The following is an 11,883-nucleotide window of genomic DNA, read 5'->3' on the forward strand; positions in this document are numbered from 1 at the left end:
TTTAATTGGTGGTGTACAAAAGAATATTGTACACTTAGGAGGAAGTACTAAATGAGGTTTGATATGTATATGCAAGTGCATAACATGGCAAAATTGTAAATAAAGAGCCACTTTATTGTAACGGTTTGTGGAAATGGAGGGAAAAGGTGAACGGAATAGTAAAAAACTTGTAACGGTGTGGGACCCATAGCTGATTAAAAAAAAACAATTCACCCTTCCCCACCAGTTGTACTTCCTGAGAGAGAGACCCACTGTAATTTTGAAAAAAAGAAGCTTCTTCCTCCAAAAGTTAATGTCGAAAAGCTGACCAACTTTTCTTCCATTGTTGAGCTCCAAAAAACCTTAAAAATGGAGTTTAAAAAATAATGAAAAAGTTACAGTATTCTCAGTTGGAGTGTAATGGAGTATCTGGAAACAACTGAGGATATCGAGCGGTACAACAGCGGTGGTGAGTTAGGTCCGAGCATCCCAGAGGCCGTAGATGACGACTGTGGAGAAATGGACTGCGCAGCGGCATTGGAGTTGCTTTTAAATCAGGTGATTGTTTAATTGCTTAAATTTGGATATGTAATTCTGGGTTTGTCTGAAAATTGGGGGGAAGGGGAAATTAGGGTTTGTAAATTTACAATCGTATGAAAAGTTGCATAATTGACTTCGTTGTGCTGCACAATTGTATGAGAAATTTGCAATATATACATGTAACTTGATTGGTTGTATTGGTATGTCATGTAATTGCTCAGAATTGCATCGTCCTCCCTGTAGTTAGTGCTCTCTGTTAGATGATCATGTACTTTTCGTTTTACTTATTCCGACTAGTTGTGTGAGTATATGTTATTGTTAAGTGCTCAAAATTTTTAGACCTAATGTTTAATGCTGACCTTTGTGAGGTGAATGTATTATGTTATGGTGTACTAGGTAATTGTAGGGGAGGAGTCCTTTAAGACTCCAACGAAAGGGAAGGGCAATGTCTCCATCAGTATTCAGATTGAGGAGGCTGGTGAAGTGGAGATGGATGTTGCTTTGCCACCTCCATCCATTGGAATGGTTTTTGAGTCCATGATAGAAGTGGATAAGTATTTCAGGGAATATGGGCAGCAGAATGGGTTTGGTGTTGTGCGTGCAAGCGGTGCAAATAATGGAAAAGGGGCAAAGAGGAATTGTAGGTGGACATGTGAAAGCTATGGAAGGCCTGGTCGAAAGAGGAAAAAGAGTGAAGTGGGTTTAGTCACAGATGCTCAAATCAGTGAGGATGAAGAGTTGTGTCCTAAGCGAAAGTCAAAAAAATGTGAATGCCCTGTGTTTGTATATGCACATGTGAATGGTGTAGGTCAGTGGGAGATAACAAAGGCAAAAATGGAACATGATGGGCATAGTCCAACCCCTAGTAAAGCGAAGAGTATAAGTAAATTTCGGAAGAAGTTTTTGGTGGAAAATCCCCATATTGTGAAGCAGCTATTTCAAGAAAGAAGGGCAGGGGTGCCAGTTTCTACTATTTACAGAAGTATGGCTCGGCATAGGAATTGGTTGGAGGGGATGCAGTTTGAGCAAAAAGACTTACATGATGAAGTGTCTAAGGAAAGGAAAAGGGTATTTGAAGAAGGTGATGCAAAAGCCATGTTTTCTTACTTTAAGAGAATGGTAGATGACAATTTAAATTTCTTTCACACATATCGAGTTGATGAAGAAGGAAGGCTTAAGGATGTGTTGTGGGTAGACGCAAGGAGTAGGGTGGCTTACGAAGAGTTTGGGGATGTAGTTGTATTTGATTCCACTTATTTGACTAATGAATACAAACTTCCTTTTTGCAACTTTGTAGGAGTGAACCATCATGGGCAAACCATTCTTTTTGGATGTGCGCTTGTCACCCGTGAGAATGCTGAGACTTTTGAATGGGTGTTCTCAAATTGGCTTCGATGCATGGGCGACAAAGAACCTATTGGGATCCTTACTGACCAGGATCCGGCAATGAGGAAAGCTCTGAAGGTTGTTATGAAAGGAACAACCCATAGATGGTGCATTTGGCACATCATTAACAAGTTTGGAAAGAAGTTAGGCAAGCATGTGAAGTACCAGGAGCTGAAGGAGGCGCTGAAGCATGCTATTTATGATAGTCTTGATTGTGAGGAATATGAAGAACGTTAGCGTGACGTTATCAAGAAATTCGAAGTTGAAGATGATGAATGGTTGGCAGGTAAGTAAATGTGAATGTATTTGCAAACTAAGCTTAGTTCATCTGTTAAAATTTAGTTGAATTGGAGACATATTTTGATTCTAGTTTAGTTTTGTGTTGGTGTTTTGTATTTTGAAATGCTGTCTTGGAGCAAAATGTTTGTGTTGGTGTTTTGTAATATGAAATGCTGATTTTGTCGTTTTTATATTTTTAATTTTTGGAGTCATCAATTTTGCAGCAAGTATGTCTGGTTTTAATGTAATTTTAGTAATTATAATTGTTGTTTGTCAGGCTTGTATGAAGAACGAGCAATGTGGGTTCCAGCGTTTGTCAAGCATTTGTTTTGGGCTGGGATGAGGACCACGCAGAGAGTGGAAAGCATTCACAGCTTCTTTGATGGATATCTAAGTAGACACACCCTGCTGCATGAATTTGTTGAGCGTTACGTTGAGGCTCTTGAGGTTAGAGCTACAGCTGAAAAGAAAGCTGATGATAACAATGCGAGATATGTGAGGAAGGCTTACAGTGACTTCCCAGCTCAGCTTATATTCCAGAAGATCTATACCGATGCAAAATTTAAAGAAGTCCAGCGTGAATGTAGCCGGTCCCTTTATGTTAGTCCAATTGAAAAAGGACTTGTTTCTGAGAGTATCATTGAGCATGTTGTTGAGGATAGAGTTTGGTACAAGCCGAAAAACTGTACGAAGGAGAAACCTTCAAAGCGGAAGCGGAGATACAAAATAACCTTCGATTGTGTTTCTAAAGAAGCTAGTTGCGACTGCAAGCACTTTGAATGCCACGATATTATTTGTCGTCACATCATCAAGGTTTACGAGTTGAATGATCACTATGAGATACCTGACAAATTCATTCTTAGGCGTTGGAGGAAAGATGTGATTAGGAAGCACACAAGGGTTAAGGTTGCTTACCATGACCCAAACAAGACTGACGAGGTTTGTAGGTATGATAAAATGATGGTCAAGTTTGGTTCACTTAGCACGAAGGCCTGTGTTTATAAAACCACAACCGATCTAGTGATCCAAAGCCTGCAATTATTAGAAATTCAAGTGGATGAAAAGCTATCGATGATCAATGGTAGTAACGCACAAGGAGAAGGACGAGGGGAGAAGGGAACTCCTGTTACCCCTTCCACACAGAGACAAGGTAGCTGCTCTGAGGTACCAAAGGATCCCCCAATGCCGAAGAGGCCTGCTCACAGAACAACTGCTGTGAGATTCCCTTCTTGTGTTGAGAAGTCTACAAAAGGGGGTAAGACAAACAACAAGAGAAATACAAAAAAATCCTCACAGGTTGAAAATGATTCACAGTGTACACCTTCATATGCTACACCTTCATATTCTCAGGTTATCTTCCGTTTAGTATTTTAAGTTTTTTTTTATGGTTGTTTGATAGTTTGCAATGGGTTTGTGTTTTATGGTGTGTTTTGTTGGTGTGTCTTGTTTTGTCTATTGTAGATGGGTTCACCACACGGTTTTGTGTTTCCTTACAGCCCCCACTCTATAGGAGGCATCCAGATGGTGGATGCTGATGGATCAATAGGGTATTTCACTGGTGTGTCAGGTGCGAATACCCCCCATACTCCATCAGCCAACATGTCGGGGACTGATAGACAATCTGTTTACCATCATCACTACAGACCAGTCATTCCATGTACAGAGGCGGTGGCGACCCCTAGTACCCCTAATTCTGCAACACCACCTGCTTCCGAAAATTACAGACCCATTGCTCCTAAGCCTGTGTTCCTACCCTTTGGTCCTTACCACCATCAGCAGTATGTTCAGGCTTACCACCATCAATATCTACATCCAAACCAGCATCCTCATGAACTCCGTATTCGTCCTAACGGCACTAACCAACACGCTAATGGTACAACCAATACCAAGTGACGATGTCTGCAAAGTAGTGAAATCGTAATGATGAAATGCAATACATGAAGAAAATGGTGTAATTATTTTGCTCATGTGTAATAGAACTTTTATGTTAGCACCTGGGGTATTTTTTTGGAGGATGACATTATGTATTTATGATCTGTAGTACATTGATCCCCTTTTTTGCGAGGGTGTGTGTGTGCACATTTAGTTGTTTTTTGATGTAAAAGATCAAACCCTCTAACTATATGAATAAAATCGGTGCCTCGAAATGGATAAAATTGGGTGTAAGAATTGTCTAACATTTATTTCTTTTTTTATCTAAAAGATCAAAGCCTTTTTTTTTGCGAGGGTGTGTGTGTGCACATTATGTTGATCGTGTATATTTACATTCGAGAAAAAGATTACAGTTGGAATGAATAAAATCGGTTGTACTGAAAATGCAAAGGGTTCAACCGGAACAGATTAGGGTACCACTTAGCATGGAATAAACTTTTGTTATAGTAAACCACCAAAGAGTACAACTGAAAAGGAGAAGGGTACCACTAGCATGGAAACGGAATAAACTATTGTTATAGTAAACTATCATGGAAAAATATTTGTCATATACCTGTCCTGCTTTACATGCAGAGGGTACAACTGAAAAGGAAATTGGTACCACCTGAATATACAGACGGTAAAGGGTTCAACTGAGATTGAGAAGGGTATTATTTAATTAAGTTTACTATTAATGTAAATAACCTTTGTAAGTTATACTACCATGATGAAGGGTTCAACTAAGATTGAGAAGGGTACCATTTGATTGTGTTACTAATTATACTCACCTTATATAGTGGATGTTAATAAATAACCTTTTGGCTTCCTTTGGATTAGTACTTGTACACTTAGTTATGGGGACTAACTGATTAGTACCAAAGAAATGATTTTAACAATTTTACACCTGAGAAATTGATACTCAAATATAGTGTTTGTTTGTATTTGCACTTGTTGTTTATACTAACATATATTGTATTTGTTCATTATTACATAATTGTATTTCCGTTACAACCTAACTGATTTACAAACTAATTTAAATCTTACATTTAGGACATATTATGTAGTTATTGTGAAGGTATTGTACCCATTCAAACCTATTTCGCATTTTTTTTTCTTGTTATATACTTATATGAGCAATTCATCCATATGTTACTGGGCCTATTTTAACATTACTGTAATTTACGGTTATACCACTACAGTTACAAAGCTTTCACTAGGTAAATGTTTATCTGTATATAACAAAAGTATCGTTAACTGCATGTAGGGTACTATTACTCTGTTTAGGGTTATGGGTTAGGGTCTAGGGTTTAGGGTTTAGGGTTGGTTAGGGTTTAGGGTTTTATTTTCATAAGTTACACAAGTACGTTGGGGAGAGGAAAAGAACCACTGGAATACCAAAAAATCCAACTTGTATTGATTTTAACTATGAACTGGAATAGTCATGTAGTCCATTAAAACTTTGTAGGGTACTACTAGAACTATATTCATGCTTCTCCATCTCTAGCTATGTTGTGTTGCTGTGTTGTAGTAAATTATTGGCATTACTTGAGATAATTTTACCCCAATTTGAAAGTCCCTAAAAATACAAAATATTCAGATACCAAATTATGTTCGCGTTCCATTTGATGATGAAAACTATCATGTTTATTGGAGAACTGACTTCTAATTTTGTTGTGAAATGATAAGTCTTACATTGCGCCTGAATGACTATTGCATTAATTGTGTTCGTGGTGAAGCTTGATCTTGGATGTTTTTAGCATTGATTTGTCATATTGTTTTCATTTAATCGTTTTAATTAGTTCTTTAGTTATTGATTCTCATTCATTTTATTTTGTTACTTGGTTGAACCATATGTTCTTGGGACTATTTAATTGGTTGAACCATATGTTCTTGGGATTCGACCCTTGCTTGTCCGTCTACATAGTAGTGGTGTAGTTAGGTTTATCTTTGTTAGGTAGTGATTTTGTTATGCACATATACCGAAAATAGTTTGTCATTTTTTGTTAATCGTAATACCATCATTAGCAGAGAACTCCAATTGTAGCTTGATTTTTTATTAACCGTCTTTATCGGAGATCCATTTTCTATTAACCGCATTTCTTCATAAGATATACCATTGCTAAATGCCTTAACACCATATCAATACATCTTCCCATGCATGAAGGTTGGTGTTACACCCAATTTCTTATAGTGCATACATTGTCCATTGTTGTAAGATCATTTGTCGTACTTATTAACTACAGTTGTCACAATATTAGTACCACTGCAAGTAAATATAAACCGTTGTAGAGCATACTTAAGATCATTTGTCTTACTTATTAACTGCAGTTGTCACAATATTAGATATTAGTACCACTGAAAGTAGATATAAACCGTTGTAGAGCATACTTTGTCCATTGTCCTAAGATCATTTGTCTTACTTATTAACTACAGTTGTCACAATATTAGTACCACTGCTAGTAATTATAAACTGTTGTAATCTGTTTATGTACAGTTAGGGGTTGTACCAATGTTACTTATTCAGAGTAATTATAGTACCATTGGTTGTAGTTAAAGTACTACTGGAGGTATACAACTGCAATTAATTTCGATTTATAAAGGCGGGATTTTTGGTAATACTTTCCCGCCCACAGATTTTTGTGCTCTCTTCAAATATAGGGGAGAGGGATTTCAAAGAAAGTTGCATAAAACTTTTTGGAATGTAAGTGGTTGTCATTAAGTCAAGAGAGGTGGATAGTTGATCACGAAGAAAGGCAGAAGGCATACATATTCCGTCTGTGTAGTACTCATGGGTAGCAAAGAATGGAGTGGAGTTGAAATCAAGTTCAGGGGTGGTAGTGGTGGCGAATGGCCGGAAGTACATGACAGGTGTGGTGGGGTGTGGTAATACCGGCCTTCCCCAAGCCCTTCTTGATAAGTTTTGTGAGCTTGACATGGTGACTGTAAAGGAAGGACTGTAAAGGAAGGACTTAGGAACAAATGAGAGGAAGGAGTAGTTTAAAATTCAATCCACAATAACATAATTAATACTGGGAAAAAAGGGGAAAAAAATCCCATGAGATCTTCAATCACAGAGGACTTCTAATTTTAAATATAAAATAAAGAAAGGAAGTACATCTAGGAAGCTAAGTTTTGTTCAACTTTAGAAGCAAAGTTTCTTATTGACAAGACAATACACCTGCAATGACAGTACAAATTTGGTGTTGGGCTCAATGCATTTATCACATTAGTTGAACACATTTAGGAAGGTAAGACTCATTTATGTTACAGCTGAATTGCACTATCAAAGTAAATGCAACCATTGGTGTTGGGTTGTTATATAATAGTCAACAACACACTGAAATTAAATCACCAATTCCCCCATAAACTAAACTAAAAGGTCTCCACCCTGCACCATTGGCAATGGCGAATAGAGGTATCATAGTTAACTCATGAAATTAAGTTTTTGTGTGTATTCCTTTTGACTGTTTACTTTCTATTTGTTATTGCTAACGCTTTATTTGTTCAAAACTGATGAATTTATTTGTTCTAAACTAATGAGTAGTAATCTTAGTACAACACACAATTCCCAGCGAAACTAAAATCATTGTAAGTGAATTCTATTAGCGATTCTAATGCTTCAACTACTATTCTGTTTGTATTGTCACCAATTCTAATGTCACCATGCGTGATATATTTATGTGTGAGCAAGAGTTATTGTCCTCTCAATGACATGAAAATTTGCATGAATATAAAGTACTATTAGAAGAGTGTATAGTCCTACTACAATAATTGATTGAAGTGTCTGTTGGTCATGCAGGTAATAGAGAATCTGAAAGACGACGTAAGAGAGTGCTAAGGAAAGTACGCAAGTTGAAAAACGCTGGACATCAAGATCCCAATGGTATCATTCGGGATATGTATATGCCTAGGCGTAGCAAGGAATTGATGCTCAGTCATCAGTTGGCAACCATTGCTAGAGGGGGTTTACACGACCCTGTTAAGGGAATAGATTTCCACCCCGAATACCCTTTCCTAACATTGTTTAGAGTAGGGCGGGCTAGGTACTTTCGAAAAGCAGCGTATTGTTTCATGTATTATTTGGTAGATGTGGCAAAGATAGTCGTCTGTTTCAACTTGCGCACTTTAAGAAGATCATTAGCGGAGTCATATGCATTCCCTAATTACCACATCTACCTTAAAAAGTTTTTCGAGTTTTTTGCTTACCTAGAAGATTGGTGGCTGGAGGTTGATGAAGCTGTGGGAAAGGGAGAGGAATGGGGAATTGTGCTACTTGGGAAAAAATTTACAACACCAAAGGGGGGTGACATCAAAGTTACTTGGAAGTGGCTGCAATACTCAAAAGAAGACCCCCTTAAGAAAATGGAGAATGATACCGAGCAATTGGTTTGGTTCAGAAGGACAATGCTAGCTGAAAATGGATTACAAGAAGATGAAAACATGTCTATTAATATAGCTCGACCATTTCAATACACCGACTACCCCAGTGCCTATGTGAACCGCATTCAGCATGCCCAATACCTGTTCGAAACCAACTCAAACACTGATACCTCGGCAGAAGGTTTTGGATGGACCTCGGAATCAAGTTTCGAGTTCTGTTGAATAAACTTTAGGGGTATTATCTAATATAGCATATAACTATGTTGTGTTCTAATTTCTTTTGAATTCAGTAGTAGAAAAGTGCTAGGAATGCTAGTATGTTCAAAATTAAGAATAATACATGATGTTCTCGTTTGCATAGTTAATTAAGCAAAACACTGCTACTGCCTAGCACAGTATTTTCAGTACCAAATTCTGAGTAACCAAAACACAATTCAGGTTAACCAATATTTTTCAGAAAATTTGAAATCAAACGCCTAAAAACACTAGTTGGTCATGTGCGAACCGCCCCTACGACTCCCTCGACGTTCTTTAGGCAGAACATCCTCCAACTTTGGCTTCATCTGGTTCAGATCATTGTTCACATCAGACAGAAACAAGTTCTGCCTTAAGGTGTGAATCTTGTCCTGAAATAATAGCACATATTATTTGATTAGGAAAACAAACGAGTTACATACTCCTGAAATCATAACCCACAATACTCACCATGTGAAAGGCAACATCAAATCTTCTTACACAGTGTTTGATAGCAGCTAGCATAATTGCACCACACGAGCACCTAATGAAATGCCAACATCAATAAGGCTAACACTAGTTAAAGTTACCAAATCATACCACAACTTCTAAGATTACATACGTGTCAGGTTGTGTTACGGGGAAAGAATCCCGGCCCCATGTAGAAATTGTCCCCTCCTCCCAGGTGGGATCACTAAGTTGGAACAGTTCCGCTAAAGCCTCAATCTGCAGAGAAGGAAAACAGAAGTATTAAAAACTAGTAGTTTAAACAACATAAACTAAGACAACAATATATGAAAACAACAAACACAACAATTACCAGCTTATTCAAATTATTTTCATGTCTTTCGTACGCATCATCGTACATTGAATCAATCATCCAAATACGCTGACCTTTCATATCCAAAGCAAGACAAAACCAGTGTTCCGCATCTTTCTCCTCTGTATCTAGGATAGGGACAAACACCTGTTGCCAAATAAACCTAATTAACAACCTACAAGAACAGGGACAAACAACCATAATACATTTCCCCATAATACAAACAACCATAAGACACTAAAACTACACTAATACACTAAAACTACACTACAAACAGAGGCAAAAAGAAACTAACACTTTGAATTTGGCTTAGTTCAAAGCTTAGAAGGAACTTTGCGTACTTCTGCCCCAACTCCTTGAAATCACCTTGTCCAAGGCACACAAAATGCTGCGAAACACAAATGTTACGAAAGAATGAGAAATAGACACTCCATCAACAATGACACACATACACTGTCACCTTTCCTCACCGAGTACGATGGATCAAGGAGAACCCTCTTCATAGTGTGTTGTTCTGACCAGGTTTTGGTATACAACACAGATGTCATCCTCACATACTGGTTTCCAACCCGGCTCCTCGGGGATAGAACACGGTAACAATCCCTTTGTGATGCATCCATGCCATCACACTCAATTATCGAAGGACCGGCCCTGCAAAATTAACCACAAATAACTAAATACTATAAATAACATGCATTCAATAAATTAATTCCATTACATTGTAACACTCACGCATTTTCATTCTTTAACTCCTTCCACCCGCGAACAAAGTTCAGCACCCTCTTGTCCAACACAGTTAGCTTACATGTCCTTTGTTCATCCTCCACCTCCATATTGTCACCCGTGCAAGCAGCCGGTACTATTTTCTCAACAGGTTTCCGATTTGGAGGAATCACACCACCTGTACTCCCCGTAGCTAAGTGGCTATCAGTTGAACAGAAATCAACAGTACCATTTCCGACATTGTGCTGTGTAGTCATTTTCGTGACAAAGGAACTGAAAGCTCTTCCTACTACACCCTCTACAAAGGTCTCCAACCTTGGGGTCAACTTCTCCATCACCTACAACATTACAACCAACATTACAACCAATAAAAGCTAATATAATTCAAAAACACGTCGCTAAAGCATGTTTGCTGATTGTTAAACAAATTTATACCTTATCCAACACTACTGCCACAACATCATCCACCTTTTCCCTTTCCTTTTCCTGATTATGACTTGCCAGTGTTGCAGTTCCGGCAGTCACAGGTATTCTCATACACTCTTTATCCCTTGGATCAAGAGGATGCTCCTCTCCATAAGCTATGTCCAAGGCCTACGCAAAACACAAGTTCATGACATAATGACCTCATAATTAAAAATAATAAAGATATTCATTAAACTATTAATAAATGGGACATTATACCAGCAGCTTTCCATATTCATCGCGGCTAATCTTGTCTTCCATCAAGGCAGCCTTTATCTGAGAAGAATTCCACACCTTCACCCTAGGGAACACCCCCCATTGCAAGGGTCTCCTATGCAAATGATCTAGATAGAATATCTACAAAAACAGAGACAGTTGTGTTCATACTCAACATCAACTATAATCATAATCATAAACACATAATTATAATAGATAAACAAAACCTACAAACTCACCATCATAAAAAGAAAGCTACCTCCTGATCCAGACCTAAACCCATCACGCAGAAACTTTGCTTGAAAACGGTGCGCAGAGTCACAAAGCCAGTCCATAGTGAATGTGCACCAATCATATTCACTAGCTTGTGTCGCCACTGTCAACGACGGAATAAGAGAGGCAACCAAATTTGACGAGTTCGTCGTTGTGCATAGATGTTTTCCTAGGACAACAATCAAGAAAGCTACCATAAACTCCTCCTCATCACTTTCTGTCACCAGAGGAACAGGATTGTTCTCACTATCAACAGGGCACAAAACCTCAGACACCCTTTTCAAAGATATGGTTTCTTGCTTCGGCCCCACACCATACACATCATACAAGGATTTAACCAACATTATCTTGTCTTCATCCTCACCTATGTCCATTGGCACAGGTTTCGAACCCATCGGAATGCCTAACACCGCTCTAACTTGACTTGCACACAACGGCAACACTTCCCCTTCACCAAACACCATTGTCCCATCTTCAAGTACTCTAGACATAAGCCAGTAGCAAAACTGCCGAGGGATATTATCCATATCCAACTCAAGCAATCCACCAAACCCCATTTGCTCTACTAATTGTTTCCTCCTCGAATCAAACAACTTCACAGAATCACAAATGATTCAACATGGCAGACAATGTTCGGATACTGTTCACATGTAACAAATAATACTTAAAAAAGGAAC

At 38.2% G+C, this 11,883-nt stretch overlaps 1 protein-coding gene across 1 annotated transcript; it reads left to right on the forward strand.

The window, feature by feature from the left end:
- The first annotated feature begins 399 nt into the window (after window positions 1-399).
- LOC110730026 (protein FAR1-RELATED SEQUENCE 4-like) lies at window positions 400-4,077 on the forward strand. The gene is made up of 4 exons (XM_021909807.1): window positions 400-537; window positions 916-2,137; window positions 2,462-3,534; window positions 3,646-4,077. The coding sequence occupies exons 1-4, from the start codon at window positions 400-402 to the stop codon at window positions 4,075-4,077; spliced, it is 2,865 nt and encodes a 954-aa protein (XP_021765499.1).
- The last annotated feature ends 7,806 nt before the right edge of the window (window positions 4,078-11,883 follow it).

Source organism: Chenopodium quinoa, unplaced genomic scaffold (genome assembly GCF_001683475.1).
Source record: "Chenopodium quinoa cultivar QQ74 unplaced genomic scaffold, ASM168347v1, whole genome shotgun sequence".
NCBI classification, from domain to species: Eukaryota; Viridiplantae; Streptophyta; class Magnoliopsida; order Caryophyllales; family Amaranthaceae; genus Chenopodium; species Chenopodium quinoa.